Raw genomic sequence first — 27,230 nt, 5'->3', positions numbered from 1 at the left:
GCCGCGCTGGCGGAACGCAGGGCGCCGAGAAGACGCTTCCCGCCGGGCCGCATTCTTGCTCACCGCGGCGGGGCCGGGACTTCCGGCGCGCGGCGGAAGCGGCGGCTGCAGTGGGGAGAGCCGGCGGCGCGCGGATGCAGGCGGCGCGGCACGTCGTGTGCGCCCTGTCCGGCGGCGTGGACAGCGCCGTGGCCGCACTGCTGCTGAGGCGGAGAGGTGAGGCGGCCGAGGGCCCCTGCCTCCCCTGAGCGGCCCCTTCTCGGAGAATCCCTCCCCGTCCTGCGTGGCCTTGGGCGCCCCCTCTCGACCTCGCTGCGACGCCTCGGCCCCTCACCCTCTGCCTGGGGTCGGGAGAGCGCGCCTCCGCTGCCCAGACTGCCTGGGAGCAGTCAGCACCCCCCGCCCCCCGTTATCCACTTAGAGGAGGGTGATTTTCCGACGTTCGGGGGCCGCGTTTCTCTCTGGCTCCCGGCCCTGCGCCCGGGGTGATGGTGGCGGCGTCGGCGCTTAGCCTGGGTGACCACGCGCGGACGTGAGGGGCGCTGACCTCTGCGGGCACAGCGCCCTCTCCGTAAAGGTCCTCATCCTTACGACGTAGGGAAGGGCCGTCAGGCACTGTGTGCGACAAGTACCGACGGGCGGGCTGCTTGTTAAATAACGATTGTGCTTTCCGTTCAGTGGATGACAAACTTGCGCAGAAGCGCTGGCCTTTCTTCAGCTATCTAAAGAGTGCCCAGGGTCGGAAGCAGAGATGAACGGCCCGTCTGCATTCCCCGTCTGTGTGGCCCTTTCTCATTGTGGGGCCTGATGACATGTGTGGACTCTGCTGTGCGCCACCTTTCGTGCTAGGCACTTGGAATGCAGAGTGAATGCAAGGTTCCTGACCTGGGATAAGCTGATTAAGCTCTCCCTCTCTGTAAAATGAAGGAACACCTACCTCACAGGCTTACTGGAAGGGTTAAATGACATAATACACACGAAGTGTTTACCGAGTGCCCAGCACGGATTAGGCACTCAGAAAACAGTACTGGTTATTAGTTCATATTAATCATAACTATTATGGAAGGTATAATAAAGTGTTAAATAGAAGTCTAGACAGACTAAGAATGTACATTGCAAGAAAGGGGGAATCAAAGCATTACAGAGGTGGTGGTGTTTGAGCTGATTTTATTGTCGCACCCAGTTCACGTCTGATGCAAACAAACCCAAAGTTCCAGTTTGGAGCAGAGAAAGGTTTGTGAGTTGAGGCGCCAGCGCGGAAGATGGGAGGCCTAGACTCATCTCGAGTCCACGGTTACAAGGCTCTAAGGAAGCGTAGGATTTCACTGAGCAAAGATATGGAGCCATCAAGTAAGGAGGAAAGCACTTCTGACAGAGCCAGCAGCAGGAGCAAAAGCTCAGAGGCATGAAAGTGTTGGCATGATGGGGCAGAGAAGCAGGCTGAGCTCTGGTTATAGAACATGTTCTGTCAGGGACTCGAGACTGTTAGGTCCTTGGAGGGTTCTAACAAGGGCTGCAACATGTTCTAGATGTGGCAGGCTGGCCGTGGGGAGATGCGATGTATTTTACCACTTCAGGAAGGTAAGCCCTCCCTCCTGCCTAGAATCCACACTGTACAACTTGATGTTCCAGCCTTCCTTGGGTTTTTCCTCCTCCGTCGGGGAAGCTGGTGGACATAGCAGAGAAAAAGCGTGGGCCACACCTCTTGGCATTGAGGGCTTCCCCAGTCTTGTTGGAGGTGTGTGTTCTGTCGCGCAGATCCTGGAAAGTTAAGGACGAGCGAGGTGCTGAGGTCCCATCCTGGAGTGCCTGGGCCTGGGCCGTGAATGTGGGTCACGTCTCCAGGAGAAAGACAGTCAGGCAGTGAGTCTGTAGGAGAGGCGATTTTTGAAGCTCTGGGTGTGGAGTTGTTTATTCGTTCTGTTTAAGCTCATGCTGTGCTGGGCACTGCGGGGCACTGGGGACACCTGGTTGTTTGAGACACAGCGCCTGCAGATTGAGGAGCTCTGTGCCTTAGTGAGTTGCAGTGGCCACAGGTAAACTACTAGAGTCCAGAGTGCTGTACGCGGTAAGAGACACAGAGTCAGGTGGCTTGGGAAACAGAGAAGGAAGGGCCTGTTACCTGCTGGGATGGGAGGTGGTCTTGCTAATGTGGCATTTTAGCTTTGGTAAAGCTTTGTCATTGAATCTCTGTTCTGTGGAGTACTGAATTGAACCTCTTACAGTCAAATGCCCTGTCTTTCCTTACACTGAGACTGCCCAGAAGAAACAGATTTCTCATACATCATAGGTGCCTGTGTCATTCTAAAGTTGATCTTCCCAGTATTTGGTAGGGTACTTTGTCAGCAACAGAAAAGAGAAAAAAAAGTTCTCAAAATGTAGAGATTGTGCAGTCTTTGTAATAAAATATCCCCAATTTTAATTGTCTTTATGTCTAACAACTTGGAATCTCATTCTTAGATGAAAATTGGAAGTGACTTTTGAAATGACTTTACTTCTCTGGTAACTGAATGGTGGTTTTTAGTTGCTTTGAAACATTTTGTTCAATTTCGTCTTTCATTCAATCAGCACACATTTGCTCAGCCTCTTTGTGTGCCAGGCATTGTGCTGACACAGTGTGGGGACACGAAGAAGGGAAAATAACATCGTGCTCATATCTTGGGGATACAGGCAGACAATTCAGCGCAATACTGTATTGTGCTGGTGGAGGCCTGTACAGAGTGCAGTGGGAGGCGGGGGAGGGAGTTTTAGCCGGGAGAGTCAGGGGTGGTCTGCACTGCAATGTGACCAGAGCGCCGAAGGCCCCGTGGCAGAGTGGGACTGCCAGGCACACCAGTGCGCAGAGGCACGTGAAAGGTTGGAAATCGCTGCCTTTTCCCCCCAGGGTGATGTTACACCCTCTCTTTAACTTGCCCTTCATCCCTCCCCAGGTTACCAAGTGACAGGGGTGTTCATGAAGAACTGGGACTTGCTGGATGAGAGTGGAGTTTGCACTGCTGACAAAGACTGCGAAGATGCTTACAGAGTTTGCCAAATCCTAGACATCCCTTTCCGTCAAGTGTCCTACGTGAAGGAGTATTGGAATGATGTGTTCAGGTGGGTGCAGCTGACAGACGTGGAAGGCCTCTGATGTTCTGTGAGCCCTTTCCAAGGGCGGGATGGCCGTACTCAGCCAGGCTGACAGCCTGCAGCCAGTGCTTTGTGTTTTGGCAGTGGTGCCAAAGACCGTGTGTGGGAGGCCTTAGCCGCCCTGCAGGCCCTGTGTTAGATGCCTGGATCCCAGAGCGCCCCCAGCCCGTACTCCTGCTACTGTGCCCCCAGCCAGAAGTCTCTTTAATGTCTTTGGAACCTTGAGATGTTTCTGCTGCTAAATTAGTGTAGGGGACCTGAGGCTGAGGCCTTCCCTGGGAGGTGCCACGGGATGAGTATCCTTGCAGGCATCCATGTGGGTCAGCGATTCAGGGTTTCTGAGAAAAAGAGTTAGGTGACCCACTCCCCTGTGCCTTTTGAAAACAAGAAACAAGCAGACAAAAAACTGTAAAAATTCAGTATAACCCCGACAATTGTTTTCAAGAGCTTACCCTGCATCAGGCACCGGTAAACTCGGGAACGGAAAGGTGTGCAAGCCACAGTCCTGTTCTGTGCGGATTCACAGGCCAGCCGGGCAGAGGACTGGACTGTCAGAAGAGGTAAAGATGGTGGTGAGTGGCACGCAGGAAGCACCCGAGGTTCTGTTAAAATGCTGCAGGTTCAGAGGAGGGAGAAATGTGTCATGTGGAGTGGTCAGGAGGGCGTCGTGGAAGAGGTGAGATTTGACCTGCCCTTGAAAATAATGAGACTAGAGAAGACATTCCGAGTGGGACAGCAGGAGCAGTGCTGAGAGGAGGAGAGGGCCCTCCTCTATTTCAGGACTGCTGAAAAATTTGGCCAGACCCTTTTGCTGCGGAGGAAGGATGCTTGGGGCTGGAGTCTTGTGAGCCTTGACAGGGCCGTGAGCCTGGGGTGGCCGGTGAAGACATCTGAGGCAGCAGTGACGGGCAGGGGTGGGTTATGCTTTAGTGTCAGAACATCCTTGGGTTCTCTCCTGATTCTGCCACTTACTGTGTGATCTTGGGCAATTTACTTGACTTTTCTAAGCCTCCTTTTTTTATCCTTTAAATGGGGATAAAGGCTCACAGAGGTATAGTAAGAATGAAATAAGATTGTGTACAGAGCGCTTAGCACAGTGCCTGGTATATTAGAAGCAACAAGTGTAGCATGTGTTATTTTCATTACTAAAAGGATAAATCTGGCAACCAAGTGTAGGATAAATTATGGGAGGAGACTGTGGGCAGAGAGTCTCAGGAAATGCTAGGGACTTGGAATAACGTGGGAGCGTGGAGGGGAGGTGAAGGCTGGCTGTGACAGGTCCCTGCGGACAGATCCTCTGGGCGGTGGATGTCAGGCTAAGGAATCAGCTGGGGTGCTTGTTAAACACACGTCTGGACCTGGGTCTGGGATGGGGCCCTGGAATCTGCACTTTAACAGACACTTCAGTTGATTCTGTGGAGGGGGTCCTCCAGGTCTTACTTTGGGAAGCAGTGTGATAGGCTTGGTGCCTGTTGAGCGTGGGGGCAAGAGAAAGTGAGGAAGAGTCAGTGATGGCTTCATGATCAAGGCCGGATGGGCGGAGAAAGCTGGTTTGGGGGATTCCTTTGAGCACTGCAGGGATTGAGGCCATAGCAAGAAATCTAGGTACTCGTCCCCCTTGTCCCCTTGGTCCCCAGGGATGCCCGAAACCACAGACAGAACTGAACCCCATGTACACGATGTTCCCTGTCCATACACGCCCTGATAATGTTCGATTTACAAGGTGGGCACAGGAAGAGACTATCCGAGTTGCCAGTGTCACCACTCTTGTGCTTTGGGGACGTTACTAAGTAAAATAAAGATCACTTGAGCACAAGCACTGCGATCCTTGATAGTCGAGCTGATCACCGGGACGGCTGCCAAATGACTCGACGGGAACTACTTAAGTAGTTTACGGCTTGGTGAACCTCTTGACAACTTTGCAACAATTAGAAGAAGGAGGAGGAGCGAGTGTAGTAGCATCAAGTGTTGAAAATACGGAGTGGCACGCGTCTTCTGCAGTCCTGGGAGGAGTGGCAGGCGGTGGGCGCGCGGTCCGGCCTTGCCTGCCGGAGCTGAAAATGCACATGTGGTCTCCGAGCCCGTGCAGGTTGTTCATCTGCCTTCGTGACACGGCCGTCTTGAGCACCGTTTTTTTTTTTCAAACCATTGCTAATCAGTGGAGAGCTTCAGGTTAAATGAAAAAATGGTCACAGACACCAGAAATACACCCAATTTAAAACTCCTGAAATGGGCATCACAGCCCTCTTGAAGTGAATACTCCTAAGACCGGGAAATTCTTGCTGAACCCTCCTCCTCCCATGTCCAGTCTGTTAGAGCAGAAACCCACTTATGAGGATGCCGGATCCACTGCTCAGCACCAGGGGGTTGCTAGTCCTCAGACATATGTGTTGGTCACATTAAAAAAAGTATTTTTTTAGTGTATTTGCCCAGTGACCTGGGTTCCCATGCTGAGATGGCGAAGTGGCTGGCTGAGCCCCGAGCTGTAACTCTGGGTTGTTTTATTCCTATTCTGACTCCGGCTGAGTCTCTTCCGCACCTAAGCCTGCCTGTGATCGAGGGGCCCAAGGGAGCCAGAGCGCAGTGAGCCCCTCACATCCCTCTCCGCGTATCCTGGGAGCCCCCGGGGAGCCAGGGCGGCAGGTAGCCACGCCTCAGTTTTCCTTCTGCCTTATTAGTCGTCAGAGGTTCGGATGGAAAGCACAGCTGGCTTTAAACAAACGTTTGGTGGAAGTGTTGGAACTGGCTGTATCCTGACGCTCTCCTGTTTGCAGGAAATTCTAGTTTTGTTAAGACAAGGAGAAACTCTTAGCAAGTAATCTACCTGATTTCTTTTTTTGAGGAATGTTCCACACTTAGAAAAGTCTCTTTCTTTCATTCCAGTGATTTTTTGAATGAATATGAAAAAGGAAGAACTCCCAACCCCGACATAGTCTGCAACAAGCACATCAAGTTCAGCTGTTTTTTTAATTACGCCGTGAATAATCTTGGTAAGTAATTTGGATTATCTTCATTTGTCTTTTTAAAAACCAGCAGATTTTTCAGAGAAAGCCAGAAGTCAAAACCTTGTAAATAGTTTCCTCTTTCAGAAGGAAAGGAAGCAGTGAAAATGGTCACGTTTCACTGAATAAGGAGGAGCTCTCTGGCCGTGCACAAGTGATAAGTTCCCAGGGGTGGGGCTGGGGGCTGCCTCTCTGTCGTGGTCCGCACAGCTGTAAGGGCAGGAGAGCCCCCTTCAGAAAACCCCGAGGACAGACATGTCGGATCACGGCTGAAGAGTTGAGAGGTGGGGCCACTAGACCCTGCCTGCAGGTTCAGCTTTGCTCAGGGTAGCTCTGCTTCCAGATGTGAACGTACAGAGCGGAAGCTTCAGGAGCCTGGTTAGGGCTTAAGAAACTCAGCATCGAATTTCTTGTTAGTCATCCTTTTGGCTAGTCCTACCGACCTCTCTTGTATTAAAAGTAGGTTTCTGCTTTGTCTGGAGGACAGGTCTGGGTATGTAGCTGAGTCTGGATCCTGGGTCTCTATTTAGTTTCTCTGCTTTGAGCTGTGTCTCAATGGTCTGTTCTAAAAGCCTGTTTATGCTCAGGGCCCTGCTGCCACTGACCGGCTGCCTGGGATCACGTCTGTTCCCAGATTCCTGCTTTCCATTTCCGTCTGCCTGGTGGGACAGCCCGTTCCTTTATGCTGACCCTCCTGGTGCTGACCTGCTTGCTTAGGCTCCTCTTGGTGTCTGTGGCTGTGCTCTTGTGAATTCAGGTTCTTTTTCTTGTCCCCTGCTGCTGGGATCACCGTGATAAGTTTCTGAAGTTCTGGATCCTGGCCGTTGCTACTCACCCTGCTGTGCCTGGCCGCGTGCCCAGACACACTGTGCGCCCGGAATCCAGTGTGCCGCAGGACTGTTGGCCGCTCTGTCCTGTCAGCACTTCGTCATGACCTAAAAGGGGACAGAGTAAGCCTGCCAGTCGATGTAAGGTGACCTGTAGCGGAGACAATGATGATGAAAAGTTGGCTCATGGAGTTAGGTAGTGAAGGTGCCTGCAAGAGTAACGAGCTGAAGTCTCAACAAGGTGGAATGTGGCTGACACCAAAACCATGAGATCGAGGGAGCTGAATGCAGAGTTTGCTCCCTAGGTTCAGGATCGATTCCCCTGGTCCAGGGCTGGGAGTACCTGGGATCTGGGACCCCGAGAGCCTCGGGCTGGCTGGGAGCCCACACAGCCCAAGTTCGCCTGCGGTCAGGACGCCTGAGGGAGGAGGAGGGGTCTGCTGGGTCCGCACCTGGTAGCCCACCGCTAGTGGCTGCATTAAGTTCCATTTACTCGGGAAAAAGAGCGAGACTCATGGAGTATGTGTTGATTTTGATTTTGAGACTGTGGGAAACGTGCCGTCTGACGATGTTCAGGGCCATCATAACAGGCTTGACGTGTGACCCAGAGGGCAGAGCCGGGACGCACGGGAGAAAGGCCTCACCCAGGGGAGGCACGGACGGCGCTTCAGAGGGGAATGGTGCTCGCTGCACAGAGGGCGAAGCTCCCCGTCACCTTAGCTTTTCAGGGATCCCTGAAGTGGTCATCCTGTGGGGACGCTTTGGAAGAATTTCTGCAGTAAATGTTTCTGAGTCTGAATTTACCACATGAACAGTGTGACACAGAATCAAGATGCATGAAACCCAGATGTCTGGAATCGCGGGGCTTCTCACAAGGAACCCTGCGTTAAAAAAAAAAAAAAACGGGGGGTGGGTAGTAATTAGGTTTATTTAATGGCGGTACTGGGGATTGAACCCAGGACCTCGTGCATGCTAAGCACACACTCTACCACTGAGCTATCCCTACCCCCCTGAAACCTACATTTCTTGCAGTATAAGTGGTGGTTCTTTAAGGAAATAGATTTAAAGTGTTTCTTCCTCTATTAGAAAATCAGGCAAGATATAATAATGTGGCCCTAAAGGTGCTTTATCAGGCAGTTAGTGTGCACCAGTGAATTCGTCCTGGGCCCTTTGTTTTACACTGAGCTGCTTTGGTTGGTTAAGTCTTGAATCAGTTTTGCTGCCCCTTCCAGGAAAACGTCTCTTGCAAGACTGAGTGTCTGAAAATTTCACTTTCACACAGTGAAACGATTACGGGCTAACATGTACCTTGGTAGTTTCTTTCATCTCTCTGCATAGTGTGAAAAGAAGAAATTGAATATGCTGGAAGGTCCTTCACTGTAATAACAATAATACCAATTTACTGAAAAAAATTTAAAGCTACAGAAGAGTAAACAGAGGAAAAGTGTCATCTGCAGTTTCACCTCCCAGAATCAAAGGAGGAGACTTACTGATACTTGTCTTCATTTTTTTTCTGTACGTTACCAAAAAAAATGGGGTCATATACACTTTTCCCAGCTGAGCAATATCATAAGCGCATTCCCATGCCATCAACAGCTCTTTGCAAGTGGCGCTGTTGAAATGACGGTGGCGCTTTAAGTGACTTCACATTCCCCTGGCGGTGAATGTTTTGTGTTTGCAGGAAACACTGAAATGAGGTCTTTGTACTTAGGTCTTTGCGTGAATATCTGCCTTTTCCTCAAGCTAGAATGAACGAGTAGATAGATACTAGCTTTTGAAAGGCTCCTAAAGAGGCAGTAAAACCTTGTAGCAAGATCACATCAGCTTAAAGACTGAAAGGCACTTGCGCAACAGGCGTTATGGGGCGCCTCTGTTCCTGGGGACCTGGGCGTTGGAGAGCTGGGCGGGGCATCTGTGCAGGCCATCTGGTGTAAGACGTGGTGTCTGTCCCTCCTTTGAGCACTCGGCTCGTACCGGCCGAGGCCAGCAGGTGCCAGTCTCAAGTCACATCCTGGTGTTTTTACAAACCTCCCAGGAGCAGATGCGGTTGCTACAGGTCACTATGCACGAACTTCCCTGGAAGATGAAGAGGTTTTCCAGCAGAAGCACATTAAGAGGCCAGAAGGGCTTTTCAGAAATCGATTTGAAATTAGAAATGGTAAGTAAAAGCGCCTGGGTCAGAGCTTAATTATCCATGAACAGAGTGGGCTCTTTTGAAGAATGGCAGTGGGCTGTGTGAGCACACCAAGCAGACTCCTCTCTGTGAGTCCCAGACTAGCTTGCTGGTTTTGGTTTCCTCTTCGAAGAAGGACAGTTACTGGGAGGGTCATTTCCCCCGAGGGTTCTGATTGGTAACAGGAGGAGACCCGGCCGGTGCCTGGGGAAGGGCTGGTGGGGACTGAAGCCGGAGCTCGTGGCCCATCTAGATGCCGTGCACGGGTAATGCAGAGGCTCCCGCGGTGTTTGAGAGAATGTGTGTCAGTCGTAACAGGAGTGGCAGGCACTCAGGCGTCTGACTGCGTTGGCACGGGCTTTGTTCTGTGTAGTTGTTCTGACGATACCACAGTGTCTTAGTCCTCTGGGTGTTTTTTAGGCATCTGGAAGTTTTATTTTCCTTACTTAGTTGCCCTGGTGACCTGGAGTAGGGCCTCCTGGCCTGGGTCCTTGGGGATAGTGCACATGGGCAGCAGAGCCAGCCCCAGATTGGCCGGCCCTGAAGCCCCGGGCCAGTGTCCTCGCCTGTCCAAGTGGCAGGTGGCACCCTGGCTGGCCAGTGTGAAGGTGTGGCATCAGGCTCCCGGCATGGGCCGATCTCCCCAGTGGGCGGTCCTCTCCGTGGTCTAGGGTGGCCTGATTGCCTTTATAAAAATCATAGATTTTGAGTTTGCTTTAAAATAACTCAGAACTTTGAGAAATTGCAAACTGCCCCCGTATTCTGAGGCTTTTATACACGCTTACACTGTTTGACTGAATTTAGTTTTAAAACAAAAAATAGCATTTTGCAAATGACTCTGTCAACCTGATGACTGGTTGACTGAACTTTGTTTTTCTCTTTTCAATTGATTTTTGCTTTGTGCATGAGAAGTGGTGAAGTCAGTTTCCAGCTCTGCCGTTGCCTGCCTGCAGCATTGTGGGCAAGTCACTTTGATGAGCCTCAGTTTCCTCGTCTGTGAAATGGGGATAATTCTATCATAGGGCTTAGCCCAGGATGTGCGACACGTGGAAAGAACCCATAACACTAGCACTGTGTCCAGTTTTCTCCATTGGTCCCTGAACTTCAGAGCAGGGCACCCAGGGTCTGTGGTCATGAAAGTTGTGTCACACGTGCCAGGCAGGACTGAGCGGGCCGGGAGACAGAGCCGGACCTTCTTTTCTGAACAGCATTCTGTGTTCAGAGTCGGTCACACCTCTGCACCGCTGCCAGAGAGCCGGTGTGGGTCTTTGCAATGACCTAGGAAGTGAGGGGACCCGCAGGGGGCACCTGACACATGTCCGCTTGGGCTCCACAAAACCCGCCTTTGCTGAGAAGGGAGGCCTTTAGAGGCTGAGTGCTGCTGTGGTGGGGCACAGTCTGTCCCCGCCGGTGGAGCCTGGGAGGTTGAGAGAGTCCTCGAGAATGCTCGGGCCACGGGCACGTCCCGTGGTTGTTAGAAAACAGCGCCGCTGACACTGTTCCGGCCCAGTTTTCTGTATCTTGTCTCATCCACTTTCCCCAAATGTGGCTGGATTTGTTTTTTTCTTATCACCTTGTAACATTTTTTGTAATCTTTGAAAATACTGCAGTCAGGCGTGTGAGCTGGAATCAATGTCCTCATTACGTGAGGGCTCTTTCCTGGTTTTCTTTTCAACAGTAGGTAAATTAGGGGTGAGAGTTTTTCTTACCTTACCCACGGCGGTTCTTTTTTCTGGAAATCTGCTGTTGCTTGTCGACCTTTGTTTCTGCCAGACCAGGGGGTAATCGATCAAAGTATACAGAAGGACGTCATTAAAAGCAAAGTGTCATTATTTTTATGCCTGCAACGTCTTTTGTTCTTTGCTCTTGGCAGCGGTAAAACTTCTCCAGGCAGCTGACAGCTTTAAAGACCAGACCTTCTTTCTCAGCCAGGTTTCCCAGGATGCCCTGAGGAGAACCCTCTTCCCTCTGGGGGGATTAACCAAAGATTTTGTAAAGAAAATAGCTGCTGAGAATAGACTTCATCATGTGCTTAAGAAGAAAGAGGTAGGATTGAGGGGTGTGCGTGCCCACATGCACCGTCTCCACGGTCGGGGTCAGGCAGTGTTTCCTGCCCCGGGATCTAACCCGGGGAGGGCCTGGGAAAAGCACCTGGAGGAGCTGGCCCCACCCACACGCAGTGGGAGGTGCTGTGGCATTCAGAACTCAGCTGAGAAGTGACTTTCCCAGCAGCCTGGCAGCTCACTGGGATGCCCTGGGCTCAGCTGCCAGGTGAGAGCGGGGCGGTACGGACCGGGCCCCCAGACGCCCAGCTGGCACCTGGACCTTCTGTGTCCGCCCACGCGTCCGCCCAGCCTCGTCAGGTGCGTCCTCTGGGCCCGGCTCTGTGCTGCTGGCCTCTGCGGATGCGGTGAGGAGCACAGTTTCGTCCCTGCCTTCGCAGAGCTGAAGTCCGGGGTCGGGGGCAGACAGACAGACAGACCTACCGTTGTAAACTTAGAGGGGTTTTTGAGAGGAGGTACAGGACCTGGTGAGAGAAAAGGACAGTGGCTCTCATTTAGAGATAGGTGCCAGGGAAGGCCTGCGAGGAAAGTGTGTTTACCCTCAGGCCTCGGGGGTGAATGGGGTTTAGTGTCCCAGGGATGTTGGGGGTGGGGGCTGGCGTGGCGGTGGAGTTGAGGTGAAGCCAGTGTGGTAGGGGCTTGGAGCTAGAGGAGGGGTGTGATGGGGTCCCAGTGAGCGCGGCACTCCCTGGGGTGCTCGGTCTGGCCGGGCCATGTCAGGGTGAGGCCAAGTGTCCTCCGGGTGTGGGCAGGGCTGTGCCTTTGTCGGCAAGTCGTCATCCCCAAGGAAGACCCCGCACCCGTCCCTCCCACGTTGTCTTGTTCACCCTCTTGGGTTGCGAGTGGCCTGGCGCTGCTTACGTAGCTGGCGAGGTCGGAGTCTGGGGCCTGGAATAAGCCCCTCAAGGTCTATTTGTGGCTGTGACTGGCGTCTGGTGTTCAGGAGAAAAGCCAGGCCCCTGGCCCAGAGGGCAGGGAGGTTCAGGGCGGGGGAGGCACACGGAGGCCCTGCCTCCCCGACTCCGGCGGGACTGAGTGGAGCCGCTTCCTGTCTTGGTGCCGGCCGTCCCGTCTAACGGTCGGCCTCCTTCTTGTTCCAGAGCATGGGCATCTGTTTCGTTGGTAAAAGAAATTTTGAAAATTTCATCCTCCAGGTGAGTGTTCTTTGCTGCAAAGGGGTGGAGTCACGTTTCTGCGCTGGACCTGGATCCATTAGTAACGAAGCACTTGTTTTCCAGTATTTACAGCCTCGACCTGGTAAATTTATTTCTATAGAAGACAGTGAAGTTCTGGGAACGCATAAAGGTGAGACGCAACCTGGGGCTGCTTTTCATGCTAAGCTCCTCGAGTCACGGGCGAGTTTGAGCTCCAGAAACTTGGACGAGATGCTGACAGTCCTTTCCGCGGTGGCCCGTGATCAGAGACCGCCGGGAGGGGTGCGTGTGGTGACAGGGAGGGCGGTCGTAGCTGTGACTAGGGGGTGTGTTTTGAGATGCAGTTCCGTTTTACACGTTGCGGCTAACAGAAGAGGACTTCGTCTGATTCAGGCCGACTGCACTCTTGAGTCCTGTGTTACGTCCTTGTGCGTAGAATTGTTTTCCATTACATGAAGGCAGTGCTAGGCTGCAGAAAAAGTCCATCCTGATGAAGGGAGTTAGGGTGATCTCAGAGCGTGAGTGTCATGATTTTGGACTGCGTGAAGAGATGGGATCAGAAGGTGGCCCTCCCGGCCCGGGTGCTTCTCCCTCCTCCCAGACGGCTGTGGGGTGGGGGCACCGTGAGCCTGCACTGGGCCTCATGGGAAGGAGGGGACAGGGACAGAGATGAGGCAGGTACGAGAGTCCACAGCCCAGGTGGGAGGACAGAGGTGGGGTCGGTGGGCAGTGGGGCTGTGCCCTCAGGACTGATGGTCCAGCGAGGGTCTGACCTGCCCGCAGGGCGGGGCTGGTGCTCAGACCTGGATGCCTCCTCCCACCCTGGGGCGTGTTTCTTGGAGATGCCCCACCTTGGTTTGGGCCAGGTGGCTTCCCCTTCCTGTTACTATTGAGGGGAGTGGGGGTCCCAGAGAGCCAAGCGTTCCTGAGACAGGAGGAGGCGACAGCCCTGCTGGGCAGGACTGCGGGGGCTCCCAGCCTGTCCCCAGTGGGAGGCTGTCAGAGGACGCAGGGGAGCTTGGGCACCTCGATTCCGCCAGGGCCTGTGCTCATGTCATCTGCAGGGTGGGGATGTCTGTGATGGGGGTGGGGGTGCACAGAGGCAGTTGGGAGGAATTGGCACAGAGAAATTGGGGCAGCCCTGATGTCCTGCCCTGAGGAGGTTGGTACATGGTGGAGGGGAGGGAGTGCCTGTGAAAGAAGTCACAGGCGCATCAAGGGCTCAGCAGGAAGGCTCGTGGCTTTAACGCAGGGCACTCGGCCCACTTTCTAAAGGAGTTGTCCCTGCTCCTTGTGGCTCAGGCAGCCCCACAGCTGGAACTGCTCCTTGTGTTGTGTGGGGTACAGCCTAACCCAGCTGCCTCTAGTGGTTCAAAGAGAGCCTCCTGCCTGCTCCCCCCGCCCTCCTCCCCATCCCATGGGTGTGCTGTTTGAGATGGGGCTCACTCCCACCTCACCGAGAAACTATTTCCATAGGTTGGTTCCTGTACACTTTGGGCCAGAGAGCCAAGATAGGGGGCTTACGCGAGCCCTGGTACGTGGTGGAGAAGGACGGCACCAAGGGTGATGTGCTGGTGGTGAGTCAGGCTGGCCATGTAGACGGATGGGGGAGGTCTGGTTCTCGGTGCTGAGACCAGGCAGGTGGCCGGAGGGACCACAGAGCAGCAGTGACGGTGCGGCATCCTCGCCTTTCCCCTGCGCCCTCCCGGGGTCGGCCTGGTGCTTCGGTGCCGGGAGGAGTTTGTTTAAGGGGCTTATTAGGCTCCCTGTGTGCTGCTCACACAGTCAGTCATCACGCTAGTTCCTAGTAAGTTGGTTTTACAAGAGGTCAAGACCCAAGGATTAAGGTCCAGTGGCGTGGAGGACGCTTCAGTGCCTTGGACAGAGTGTGCGTAGAGTAGGCTCCAGCAAGTCACCATTGAGCAGGGGGTGGGGGTGGCAGAGCCAGGGCCAACGCAAGATGTCTGCTGCAGTGGGGCCCTGAGCTGCTGGGACTGTCCCCACGCTCTAGAGCAGGACTTCACAGACGGGGCGGGCTTCCCCACTTTGCTCCCCTAGGGACCTCTAGCAACGTCTGGGACATTGTTAGTGTCACAGCAGGGGGGCGGGTGGGGGGGACAGGGGGCACTGGTACCTAGTGGGTGGAGACCAGGGAGCCCCCATCCCATGACAGAACGATCCAGCCCAGACCTGAATGATGCAGAGAGCCCGGCTCAGCGTGCTCGGTCCCAGAGCCAGGGACCTTTTCTTAGACATGGGCGGAAGGGCCGGAGCGCACCTGCTGGTTCTGGGACGTCTCCTTCCCAGAAGAGCCGTGGGTGTGAAAGCCTGGATGGCGATTCGGGTCAGGCGTGAGCCGCAGTGACTGTGGTGTAGAGCAGAGCGGTCTCTTCTGCTTTGAGGGGAAAACAGGAAGGTCGCCCCTGACAGCTGTCCCTGTGGGGCTCCCTGTCCGCTAGAACCCACAGGGCCTGCCTCATGGAGGCACTGGGTCCGAGGAGGCCCCGGAGAGCTGGCACCGGCCCTTTCCTCCAGTGGCCCTTTCCCCAGACACTTGGGGCTCCGTGGGGTCCCCGCAGTGGTCTTGCGTGGCATCCCTGTGGAGGCGTGGCTGGCCCGTGTGCCCCTGGTGCTGGGCGGGGTGACTTGAACTTGGAGGAGGGGTGAGGTCATGGGCCGGATCACGTACTCCTCTGCTGCTTGCTGAGTGCGACCGTGATCAGTGACTTTCCCTCTTGTGCCTTAGTCTCATTTGCAAAGTTGGGGTGCAGGCCGTGGGATAAGCACGTGCGTGTCCACGTGTCAGTGCAGCTTTCATTAGTGAGTGCCGGCTGTTACAGTCCTTAGTAATGAAGTGCAGTGAGGGGGCTTTGGGGTGGGGGACCCTCTGCTGAGGGCTCCAGAGCGTCACGGCCTTGCCTTCCGCTCCGCAGGCCCCCCGGACAGACCACCCGGCCCTGTACAGGGACCTGCTGCGGACCGGTCGCGTGCACTGGATTGCAGAGGAGCCACCCGCAGCCCTGGTCCGAGACAAGATGATGGAGTGCCACTTCCGTTTCCGCCACCAGATGGCGCTAGGTGACTGAGCAGGGCGTCCCGGCCAGGTGTAGGGGAGGCGGTTAGACCCGGGCAAGGTCCCCGTCCAGACCATAGGACAAACCCGAACCTCCTTTCCTCTGCCTGCTCGGGAGCCAGCCCTGGGAGGTGCTGAGGCCAGCTCAGCCTCCTCTGTCTGTGATGCAGGGAGGGTCTTGGGAAGAGGGTGCTGGGGTGAGGGTCCAGGCTGTAGTGTGTGCTGCCTGTAGGCCCAGCAGGCGGCACTGGGCCCCTCTGACTGGCCCTGAGTTTCCGTAGTTCCCTGCTCCTTCCTCCCAGGAGCCCGAGGCCTGGGGCTGAGCACACTTGGCAAGGCCCGTGCCCTCCTCCAAGGGTCCTTCTCTTCACCCAGTGCCCTGTGTGCTGACCCTCAATCAAGATGGCACCGTGTGGGTGACGGCTGTGAAGGCTGTGCGGGGTCTCACCCTGGGACAGGTGAGGGGGCGCCGGCTCTGCGCTGTGCTCCAGAGGGTCCGGGATGCCACCCCGAGCCTGAGTCTGCGTGTGACCTGGACCCCGGCTCTTCTTAGCTCTTTCTCAGCCTGTGCGTGGGGTCTGGCTTTGCTGTGGAAAGACAGCATCGCACTTCCTTCCCCCCAGAGCACATGGTCTGCATCGAGGGGCCCGGGGGCAGGCGGGGTGCGGGGGCTCAGGTCACACAGCCAGTGATGGGGGGAACTGCGGCCAGCTCTGTGTCGGTGCCCCTTCTCTCCCGACTGCTGTGGCCATGAGGCTGTACTTGTGCAGCCACTGGGAGGGCCCGGCTGCCTGTGGGCTGGGCCCTGAGGACAAGGACAGAACAGGGACAGGCAGAGCATTGCTTCCCACCTCCACCCTAGACCAGCAGCCGCAGGTCGGGCTCCTTGCTGCTCTGCAGGCCCCCGGATGCCGGGTCCACCTACAAGTGACACAGCCCCTCTCCTTTCCAGTTTGCCGTGTTCTACAAAGGGGACGAGTGCCTGGGCAGTGGGAAAATCCTGCGCCTGGGGCCGTCCGCCTACACACTGCAGAAGGGCAGGAGCAGAGCCGGAGTGGCCACGGAGGGCTCTGGCGACGGCCACAGCGATAGCCCAGGCCTGGGTCCCACACGCTGATGGAGGCTGAGCGGCTGCTCTGCTGCAGAGCTCGCAAGAGGACGTGTTGGGGGCAGGGCCTGGGGCTTGGCTGCTGCTGCCAGAACCTGCCGCCCCGGTCCCGGCCAGGCCAGACAAGGTTCTGAAGGCCTCCAGGGCAGGGGCGGTCCGTCTCCTCCCCTTGCTGGCTGGTGGGTCTGTCCCAGGCACCCCATTTAGAGAGTTCCTCTTTCACACCCCCAAGAGTGTTTCCCACCAGGATCACGCAAAGCGGACCAGGGGCGGGGTTGTGTGGGCTGCAGGGACGGCATCCAATAAAAGTTCTGTCTGGAATGTGAACTCTGACGGCGGCCTCCAGTGGGGTAGAGGCCCGGGCACGTGGTCTCAGGGGCTGCACGGCGCTGGCCTGCCCGACCGTGCGGACCCACACGTCAACAGCACGAGACAGCGATGGAACCCTCACCCTCCTCGCCCCTCCGTTCACAGCTGTGCCCACCACCTGTGGCACAGGACGGACCTGACGGGCCTTGAGCCGAGGCCCAGCCTACAAGGTCACACTCAGTCTGTCTGCTGGGGAGGGGATCTGGAGCCCACCCTGAGGGGCGCCCCCCCCCCCGTCTGCATGGCTGCGTCGAGACCACCCCTCCCCTGCAGAGTGCCCAGCACCTGGCCAGCCACTTGAAAGCTGCAGGACCGCAGGGGCCTTCGCCCACGGAGGGATCAGAGGTGGGAAACTGACTGGAGCACGTGCACGTGTCTGAGTCTGTTTGGGCTGCTGTGACAAAATTCCGCGGACTGGGTGGCTTAGAGACAGCAGGCGTTCGTTTCTCACAGTTGTGGAGGCTGGCGTCTGAGATCAGGGTGCCAGCTCAGTTGGATAAGGGTCCTCTTACGGGTCACCGATGGCCGTCTTCTCACTGTGTCTTCACATGGTGGAAGGGGTGAGGACCTTCTGGGAAGGCTTGTAAGCACGCCAGTCCCCCCCATGAGGGCTCCGCCTCCCAAAGGCCCCACCCCCTAGCGCCGTGACGGCAGACAGCAGGATTCTAACCTGTGCATCTCGGGACACAAACACTCGGACCGTTCAGTGCACGTGCGTGTGTGCACAGCTGTGTCTTGTGGGGAGAGGGTGGCTCTGCCTGGCTGATGAGAATGCAGACAGACCTTCAGAGCTGGCGTTGGCTGGGGTATTTTGGTCTCCACGGAGTCCCGGGGTGACCGCTGTCCTCCTGTCAGCGGTTGAAAGGCTGGCTGGACTGGGAGGCGGGATGTTTGGAGACGCTCAGCTCTGCCTGCCCCTCGTGGGCTCTGTGCTGCGGGAGGAGCTATCACCCAGCTCAGGCAGGAAACTGGCCTTTCCTAGGAGGGCCCGAGTCTTCATGCCCCACTGCCACAACTCCCCAGCCCCTGGGCCCAGCCGCCTGCTCTGGGCGCCAGGACAGGTGAACCTCAGGCTCCCTTCCTTTCACTGGCCTTAGACCCAGCACCTTCTTGGTTCTATAAGCCAGGCTTCTGTGGGGGTTTGAGGTGTGGTTCCCTGTCTCCTGTGTAGAAGGTTCTAGAGCAGAGGCAGCAGAGCCTCTGATGGGGGAGCTCCTTGGGAGAGACTCTTCCAAGGGCGGGGGGGCATGCAGAGCTGTGTGCCTCCCTGCCCTCCGAGGCTCAGGAGCCCCTGGTGCTGGGGGCTGAGCTGCAGGGCCAGCTCTGGGTTGAGGCACCCCAAGTCAGAACCCCCCCAGGCCGGTCACACAAGGAGCCCAAAGTGGGTGACGGGCACCTCACCTCCAGTGTGCAGGGCCTGGGAGCCGCAGTGAGGACTGGGTTCCCTTCTGAACAGGAGGGGAGGCCTGGGGAGTGGCTGACGTGGTTGAGCGGAAGATCACTCAGGCCTGTGTGAGGTTCAGATGGAGGGGATGGGGGGCCCAGGTGGGCTGTGGAGGGTTGAACCAGGTGACAGCAGGGACATGCTGCACTTGGAAAGTCAGACAAAGTGGGTCAGGGAATGGACACTAAGCCCTTTGTCCTGACGCTGTTGGCTGGGTGTCTCTGCTCACCCTGGTCTGCAAAGCGGGGTGTTGTCCAGAGTGGGAGGGGGTCCAGATGCCCTTGGTTCTTCAGCGAGTTTGGATCAGGCTGGGCCCCATAGCCGGCTTAGTGGGACCCTGCGTTGGGGTGACAAGCTGTGGTGTGGGGGAGCTTCCAGAGCTGCGCCAGCCCCCACTGCACACCCCCACCCAGTGCTGGACGGAAGCGGCCCCAGCTCAGTGGTGTCCAGTCCTAGAGCAGCACGTAGATGCCCACTCTGCAGTGGGGCCTGTGAGGGGTCAGGGGCACAGGACATGGACCCTGCCCTGCCAAGTGGGCAGACCGCATGAGGAGGAGGACGCATCTCAGGAGGGACTGAGGGTCCCGGCCCGACCTGCACCAAGAGCCCCCATGTGGCCCGGGGCCTGCGACAACCGAGCAGTGAGAAACGCACAGCTGGTGGGGAGTGAGGGCCGGCACCCAGAGCAGAGCGTCTTCCCCCCACGCCCCCGTGACTGGAGGAAGCCCCAGTCTGAAGAGCTGAGCCCCTCGTGTCCCTCTCCTCCCGCTTCCCAGGCCCTCGCCCTCGGCTCACTCCCACCTGAGGCCCCACCCAGCAGAGCGCCTCCCCAGCTTGGGGAGTGGGCCCAAGCGGCCCACCCTGCCACGTGGCCTCTGAGACGGTTCCTGTGATCCAGATGCAGAAGTAGTCCCGGCGAGGTAGAGGGCTTGGGCTGGGCGGCTGCCCCAGCGCAGGTGCATGCTCCCGCCAGGCTGGACGAGGGAGGCCCTGCTCTGCACGGCCGGAGGCAGACGGCAGCCTGGCACCTGCTCTCCACGTTGTGCTGGGCTGGGGGAGCCAGACAGGCCAGCAGTGCCCCTTGGGGACCCTCTGCCCAGCGTGGCGGCCAGGATGAGACACTGCCTTTGTTCTGCCTTCTCGAAGGGCAGCGCGGAGCCTCCCTGGGCTCAGGTTCCCTTGATCTATTGCTCTGGTGGCTGGGCCCCTCGCCTGGTACAAGGTCTGAACTGTGGACCCGTGGGGGAGCCTCTGCGGTGGGAGGAAGGGCGGCCAGGGGGAGGTCAGCTTGGGCAGGGGCCAGCGGAGGGGAGCCCACCCTTCTAGCCTCTGGACGGCTCTGTCTGTCCTGCCAGCCCATTGCCAGGCCTCCAGCCAGGATGACCAGTGGATGCAAGTGGGAGGAGGGGGCACAAAGCTGCTGCTGCCCCTCGGGGCACCAGGCCTCACCCGTGGCTGGCGCCCTCGGCATCCTCCTGCCTGGCAGTGCTATAGTCTCTCTGGGGCACAGCCGCCTCCCGTGCCACTGGGTGGCACTGGAAAGCCTCTGGGCAATGCCTCAGATTTAGCTGCAGCTGTTGGCCAGGGGGTGCCTTTGAGCTGAGTTCGTTGGCTGGGACTCTGGCCTCTCCCCACTCCCAGCCCAGCCCAAGCACCTGGGGCCAGCAGACTCCAGGGCAGTACCCTCCAGGGGACCTTCAGAAGACCCGCTCGGGCCGAGACATGGATGTGCTTCCCCGCTCCTGCCCCGACGGGCACCTGGCTTCCAGGCCCCCGTCACCCTACACCCGTGAGGGAAGGGCCCAGGGCTGGGTGCCTTCACACACCTCCTCCCGGCTCTTGGTGTGAACCACGCGCTGCCCCCTCTGCCCACATCGTTTCCAGAGCGTTGCAGTGAGAGCCCAGAGCTGCTCGCCTTCACACCCAGAAGGCTCTAGCCCGAGGCCCTGAGTCGGTGTCAACCCCCTGGGGCTTGTCTTCTGTCCCCTTGGGCTCCAGCTGCCTTATGTCCAAGTCCCAGGAAGCCTTCCCCACCCTCCGCACCCCCCCGATCCCCCCACCCTCTCGGGTGTCTTAGCAAACCTCGTCTAGAGGGAGGGGGCCCGGAGCGAGGCTGCAGCTGTGATGTGAAGGAGCCGTTACACCTGCAGCGGGGTTGGGGGCAGTTTGGATATTTTTGTGGCCTGGACGATGTTTAGACATTCCGTGTTCACACCTGTGTTTTTGTCTTAATCCTGGGAGGTCCCAGAGCGGCCGTGTCCGAGGTTGGTGTTGAGTGCAATTACCTGTGTCCCCGGGAGGACCGCCAGGCCGGACAGGTGCGCCTGCTCCCCTCCGCCGGGGGCTGCGCTCCTTCCCCAGGGCTTTCCCGTTAAGCGCTGCTTCTGGGTCGAGGGAGACGTATTTGCTCACGGCCACGCCTGAGCGCTGTGCGCGGTGACCGCTAGCAGGTGGACTGCGTTGGAAGCAAAACCTGAAGAATGGCCTTTGGGGGTGGGGTGTTTGTGGGTGGTTTTTTTTTTTCCTTCCTAGACTTGACCCAAGGCTGGCCCCATCTCTGGAGCTGTGTGGCCACACTGGGGCAAGGGCTCCAAGAGGCCTGAAAGGAGGGGCCCTGGGGGCTGAACAGTGTGGGGACCACCACTGTTTTTGCTCCCTTAATTTTCCCCAAAGGTGTCCCAGTTGGGTGGAAGTGTGAGGTGGTGCAGGTGGCTAGAACTCTGGGAGAAACCTGTCTTCCTGGACAGAGGAGCCAAGAAAAGGGGCCCCAGAAGTTGGAGTGTTGAAGGCAAATCCCAGGGGGGAGACAGCGGCGAGGTGGACCCCAGCTTCCACGTGAGCTGCCAGTGCCACTCGCCCGCATCGTGGGTGTACGGAACAGACCCCAAACAGCACATCAGAGGCTCTGTGAGCAGGGCTATGACATAAAGTGCCCCGAGTCCCAGACTCGCCGAGCAGCAGGTCTGCAGGGTGGAACCAGGGCAGCACAGCAAAGTCATGGCTCACAGAAGGTGAGACAGAGCTTGTGGTCTGAATGTAACTGGGCTGACCGCCTGATAAAAACAGGCAAGAAGCAACACCTGCTGGGGCTCTCAGCAGGCCCCAGAGTCTCCCAGCGTAACATCCAAAACATCCATCGAGGATTCAGTTTGATCCTTGAAATCAGTCAGCATTCAAAGAACCAGGAAAATGCCGAGAGAAAAGAAAACAGATTCAGCCCCAAGATGACCCAGATGTCCAAATTATCAAAGAATTTAAAGCAGCTGTTATAGTCATGTTCTGTGAGGTAAACACTTGAAATTCATGGAAAACTAGAAGTCTTCAGCAGAGAAATAAAAATGATATAAAGGAACCAAATGGAAATTTTAGAACTTACAGTATTTGAAGTTAGGAAAAAAAAAAAATCACTGGATGGGGCTTAATACCGGATAGAGAAAATTGAGGAAAGAATCAGTGAACTTGAAAACTGATCACCGGAAATGGTCAAATCTGAGGAACAGAGAGAAGAATGGAAACAGATGAACAAAGCCTCGGGAACCAGAACAATCTCAAAAGGGCTAACATTCGTGTCCCTGGAGCCTCAGGAGGACAGGGAAGAGACATCGGTGCAGGAAAAAAGAATTAAATGCTGGCTACAAATTCCCCAAACTGGGTGAAAGAAGTAAACTTCAAGGTTTCAGAAAACCCCGATAGGGCCTGCTCACCCCGACTGTTGCAGGTCCGAGGGAGAAAGAACAGAAAGTTCCAGAATGATCCCAGTTCCCCCAGGCTGGTCGCCGGCATCCTGTGCACGGTCCCTTTCCCACGGCTGCTTTGGGGGGGGGGGCTAGAGAATCAGCACAGCCTTAGTACAAATTCAAAAATCTTAATTTATTGTAGACTCTCTTCTCATTTGTGTTGTGATTCCAGTGTTCTGAACATTAATAAATACACATTTGTTAAAAAAAAACCCTCCAGTGTCTAGTAGCTCTCTCTCAAGTCACAAAAATAGGTTTACATTTTTCCTGTCTTAATAAAAATGACAATTGTTTTTTGGTAACAGGTCTGATCAAATTAAAAAACTAAATGCACCTCAAGGGGCAAAACCCAGTTGCAAAAGAATAAAGGCTGATACAAATGTGGAAGGGTCAAAGACTCAAAGAGATGACCACCTTCCAACTTAGAAAGCATCTCCTCAGCGGTAAACCCTGGAAGGCACTATTACTTTGTATCTTCAAAAGGCCGGTCACCTGCTAAGGCACATTTATAATTCATTCAGGTGCGAGGGCTCTGGGATCCCATTTCGTGTGTGCGAAGCGTGTGGCCTTAGACCAGCGTCACAAGGCAGTGCCCTCAGTCCCTGGCAGCACGCACACCTGCATCAGAAAGCACGGTGTGGAATCTTTGCACGTCGCTTGGTTCCCATCCTGACTTACGGTTTCTCATATTTGGAAGCAGCTGTGCTGATCATTTATTTGGGTGCCTGACTGAAGAACGAAAGAAACACTGAAACTAAAACGTGTCTGAATAACTCTGGGCCCCGCTCCACAGCCCCTCAGGCCACGCTGTGCCAACTGCCCACAGAGGGACGGTCACAGCCAGTCCTTGGTGTGAGTTTCCAAAAAACAGCTTGGTAACCATTGAACAGCGTGGCTGTGGCTTTGTCCCTTCACACAATTGGCCATTTGAAGCAAAATGAAGTAATTGGTCAGACTCTGGAGGTGGGACCCCTGCCTGCCTGGAGATCCCCAGAGTCTCAAAGAGCTAGAAAATTGGCAGGAAGGAATGTGACATCCTGGAAGACCTCATACCTCTGTCTGAATCGGGAACGTGTGAACACTGTAAAACCCTACCGCGAACAGGAGCTGCGGCACAAAGGAATTCCCCACCTGCAGTACCACCGACCGGGAAGGGGGCCAGGCGGCCCTGCAGGGCCCAGAGTGAGGCCCGCTTGGGGGGGGGGGGGGCGGGTGTTGGGATGCACCTGCGTCCTGCGCTGACCGCAGCAGAGCTCCATGAGTCCTGCCCGGTCCCAGACCGCCTGTCTCGGAGCACACCCGCCAGGTAGACGGGAGCAGAGGCCAAGCATCTCTGAAGCAAATGGGCTGTGCTTCAGACAGCCACACGTGGTGCCCACGGGCTCCTGGCTCAGTGGCACAGGAGCCTCTGTCCAGCGACTTAGTTTCAACCTCACTCAGCCCCGTGCATTTCCCGCCTCTCATCTGCTGGACACCAGTTGCGTTAATGCGGGCCAGACTCAAGGCCAACTGTGCAAGCTTCCTCGTATAAAAAATAGCGAGCGATCAGCCCAGGGATCTCCCAGGATCAGCAGAGTCAGTACAAACACAAAATATACAGAGCTTTTCCCCTTTTCAAAGTTCCATACAAATACACAGAAGTATCTACAGCTTTTCAACAAAGGAAGGGGATTTGCTTTCAGACAAGGGCCGCCTTTGCAGAGGTGGAGCTGCCGGCCCCGGGCCTGCATGCAGTGAGGTGCCTGCACAGGCAGCGGACCTCCGTCTCCGGTCTGTGCCCGTGGCCCTGGGTCCTGGCAAGCCGGCCTGGCGCTTCCTCTCAAGGCCGCTCTTGTGCTGGGCCCTGTCCCAGCGAGGACAGCGTGCAGTTCTGGCTCTGTCTGCAGTCTGAGGATTGAGCTGTGCTGGCTTGGGAGTCCACACCTCCCATGGCCTTTGACACCTGTCATGGGGCCTAGTGGGCCCTGGGCCCTGGGGCCACTCAGGGCTTCACGTCTGGACCTTCAGTCATGCCAGTCATGAGGCTGCCACGGTGGGAGCCCACGCCACCAGAGCCTGCTTCACTGAAAGGGCAGGGGCCCCTCAGGCTCCTAAGTCCAAGGGCTTGACGACAGCACAGAGGCCTGGGTGGAGGTGACGTGCTTGTCTCACGGTTTCCTGACGGTTCAGATTGAAGTTTCATTACTGCCTCTGTGCGTGGGAAGAAGCCATCAGGCAGGCGGAGGGTCAGTGAGGGCAGCCCCTGCCACCTGTGCAGCCAGCAGCTGGGCTGGGTCCAAGGTCGTGCAGGGGCAGGACCCCCCCACTCAAGGGGCAGAGGGCAGAGCCCCCAACTCGGGGGACAGGAGATGCCTGGAGGCTCCATGGAGGGCAAGCTCACGTGTGGACACAGCCACACTGGCAGGCAGGGCAGGGGTCGAGCCTGTACCCTGACAACCAGGGCCACCTGGAGGGCCAGGCCCATCTGCACGTCCCCCACGAGACACGGAGGATCAAGATGAGCAACCAAACTCCTCCTCTACGTTTTAGGAAGGCTGTTCTAGGAGGCCTGGCTCCCAGTCTTTGCGCCTCCCCTGGACGTCTGTCTGTAAGAGGGTGGAGCCGTGGGGATCAGCAGGCGTGTCGGGAGCCGGATCCCAGCCCCACGTCTCTGGCGGGGCAACCCGAGCCTCAGTCCTGGGGCAGTAATGACCACGGGCCAAGGAAACGATAGGTATAAAATGCTTGGTCCCATGTGGTCTTAAGTCCCAGAATTTCAGGGCTGGACCGGACTTAGGGCTCTGGTTGATTTAGCCCCTGGGACAGGAGTCTGACCCGAAGCAGAGGCCCTCTCCTGGGTGGGAGCCCACCGCAGCCCTGGGCCACCTGCCTGGGCCCCACTCTGTGCTCAGGCCCTGCCCACAGCCCCTCTGGACTGGGTGCCTGTCCTCTGGACTGGGGACAGAGGGGAGGCTGGCTGGGTGCCGCCCCCATGCCCCTCCTGCTGAGGCCCAGGCTACTCACTCAGAGCCGGAGCCGTGGGCCTGGGCGCTCCCAGCCCGCACGTTCATGGCCACCCCGTTGAGGTGCTCGCGCCCCGGCTCCCGGCATGGCGTCTTGATGGTGATGGTGCCGTCGGGGGCACGGATCCCGTCGCTGGAGCCCAGCGAGGACGACCTCGAGGATGCGGGGCTCTGCTCACACTCGGCCAGCTTCTCCCGGAGCCGGGACTTCAGTGTCTTCTCTGTCAGTGGTGGCGGGTAGGTGACTTTGTTTTTCAAGATCCCTGGTGGGAAGGGCAGATGGAGAAGGTCACAGCCAGGCTGCTGCTGCCAGGCGCAGTGGACTCAGGGAGGGACGGTCCCTGCGGAGATGGGGTCTCTGCTGCTGGTCTTCCCTTCTTGGGTCTCAGCCAAGGCGGCCAGCCCACAGCCACCTCTGCCCTGCCGGGCGCCACCCCAGTGCCCCACGGACCCCACCCCCTGTCTTGCACGGCCCGCTCCGCCCCACCTACGCCGTCCCTGTCCCTCATCCCCACCTCCGTCCCTCTCTTCCCAGACCAGGGGCTTCCTGGTCCCCCAGCTTCCCGGGGGGCAGTGGGCCCTGGGCACCTTTTCTTTGCTCGGGGGGCTGGCTGGGCGGTGCGCCTGTGGCCTTGGGTGGGCCCCCACTCTCCCGCTCTGGAACACGCTCGCTGCAGTGGTTGCCCTGCGGGTCCAGGTGCAGCTCTACGCTGACCTTGGTCTCCACCTTCAGGCACGGCTGCTCGCCTGGCTCCTCACTGTCGCTCCCGGCCAGGGTCTCTTCGGGCCAGCCAGCCGGGATGTGGTTGGCCGCAGCGTCCACTGAGGCACAAGAGTGACCCTCAACAAGCAGGGAGGGCCGCCCTCTGGGACCTTTGCCCCCTAAGAGGCTCCCTGTTGTGTTTGGGGTGGGGCCGTGTATCCTGAGGGAAGCAGACCCTGCACTACCCGACCTGCAGGGCTGGCAGGGCCGCACCCTCCAGGTAGAGACCCCAAAGCTCAGAGAGGGAAGGTCCGGGCCTGGGATCTCAGGCTGCAGAGCCCTGCTGCACCCCAACACCCGGGAGCCTCATGCTCCCTGCAGCAGGGGAGGTCGGCTTCCTGGAGTCCTTGCCGTGAGGGTCCCCGCAGGGCCACCCCAGGATGCTGCCTCCGCTCGTGGATGGTGAGCAGGGGGCGCTGTGCTGCTGCAGCTCTGTCCGGGACGCAGGCCAGGCTGCCCCTGTGACAGGCTCACTCACCTTTGGGGGTGCTGTGGACGGGGTCCCGGGCCGGGAACCACTTGTCCTCAGCCTCTACCCCATCGTCCTCACTGTCAGACGAGTGTGAGGAGGCGTACGAGCTGCTCTGCTCATCCAGGGACAGCTCACTATCCGAGTCTGAATCGTGGCCTGCAGGGTGGACAGGATGGACGGGGCTCAGCGGGGGCAGAGCGGAGCCACCTGGGCCCCAGGCAACGGGGGGAGTGGTCCCGGCGACCCTCTGCTCTCCGATGACAGGGAGGTGCCCCAGGCCAGATGAGAGGCAGGGAGCTCTCACCATGCCCCCCGCCCCAAGGAGACCACCCCCAAAGGGACACATACCGTGGGGCTTCTTGCTGCTCCTGGGGACAAAGGCCGAATCTGGCTCCCCGTGGCCTCCCCGCGCTGGCCCAGAGGACACGCTGAGTTTCTGGCCACCTTCGTCCCTAGTGAGAGTAGAAGGGCAGCTCAGCACCACAGCACGGGGCCCCCCAACATCGCCCAGCACCCCCTGCGTGTGCCACGGCAGCCACATGGGGCTCTGGGAGATCCTCTGCCACAAGACTCCCCGGGCACACAGGTAAACATGCATGAACACACGGCTCAGGGCAGAGGTGGTGAAGCCTGCATTTCCTCTGAAAGCTGGCCCGCCCCCAGCCCCATGACCACAGCAGGGGCGCCCGGCCCCAGCCTGACCTGACGGTGCTGTCCAGGGAGGCGGTGGACTCGCCCAGCGCTGTGCGGAACATGGCAGGCTCCTTGCCGTAGGTGTTGTTGCAGTTGAGGGAGCGCTGGGGGGAAGGGGGCAGGTTACTGCTGAGCAGAGGCCACCAGGGCACAGAGGACGGCTCGATCCCCACGACCAGCCCCAGAGCAGCACCCTGATTGCCCCAGCGGGTGCAGAGCAC

At 57.4% G+C, this 27,230-nt stretch overlaps 2 protein-coding genes across 14 annotated transcripts in view; one reads left to right on the top strand and one right to left on the bottom strand.

Moving 5' to 3' along the window:
• Positions 1-92: 92 nt before the first annotated feature.
• TRMU (tRNA mitochondrial 2-thiouridylase) lies at positions 93-21,780 on the top strand. Of its 13 annotated transcripts, none has more exons than XM_031463464.2 (11): positions 93-216; positions 2,931-3,096; positions 6,013-6,119; positions 8,994-9,116; positions 11,005-11,177; positions 12,295-12,348; positions 12,433-12,499; positions 13,825-13,925; positions 15,282-15,426; positions 15,797-15,879; positions 16,374-21,780. In XM_031463464.2, the coding sequence occupies exons 1-11, from the start codon at positions 135-137 to the stop codon at positions 16,536-16,538; spliced, it is 1,266 nt and encodes a 421-aa protein (XP_031319324.1). In that variant the 5' UTR covers positions 93-134; the 3' UTR covers positions 16,539-21,780. The 13 variants fall into 13 exon arrangements, 12 of the variants coding, with proteins under 12 accessions (XP_031319324.1, XP_031319323.1, XP_031319322.1 ...); XM_031463463.2 differs by having other exon boundaries at positions 15,724-15,879; XM_031463462.2 differs by lacking the exon at positions 12,295-12,348 and having other exon boundaries at positions 12,349-12,499; positions 15,724-15,879.
• Positions 21,781-22,191: 411 nt separating this feature from the next.
• Positions 22,192-27,230, bottom strand: part of CELSR1 (cadherin EGF LAG seven-pass G-type receptor 1) — a 133,735-nt gene continuing 128,696 nt past the window's right edge. The window contains exons 30-35 of the mRNA XM_031463458.2: positions 27,019-27,113; positions 26,665-26,768; positions 26,323-26,472; positions 25,670-25,903; positions 25,083-25,344; positions 22,192-24,269 (exon numbers count right to left, since the gene is read on the bottom strand). Of these exons, the coding sequence (XP_031319318.2) occupies positions 24,245-24,269; positions 25,083-25,344; positions 25,670-25,903; positions 26,323-26,472; positions 26,665-26,768; positions 27,019-27,113 (870 nt within the window). The 3' untranslated portion in view covers positions 22,192-24,244. The remainder of the gene's footprint in view (positions 24,270-25,082; positions 25,345-25,669; positions 25,904-26,322; positions 26,473-26,664; positions 26,769-27,018; positions 27,114-27,230) is intronic.

The sequence above is a fragment of the Camelus dromedarius genome, chromosome 11, assembly GCF_036321535.1.
Source record: "Camelus dromedarius isolate mCamDro1 chromosome 11, mCamDro1.pat, whole genome shotgun sequence".
Taxonomy (NCBI): domain Eukaryota; kingdom Metazoa; phylum Chordata; class Mammalia; order Artiodactyla; family Camelidae; genus Camelus; species Camelus dromedarius.
Note: the sequence above shows the minus strand (reverse complement) of the source record. Positions and strands in the feature narration are given on the sequence as shown.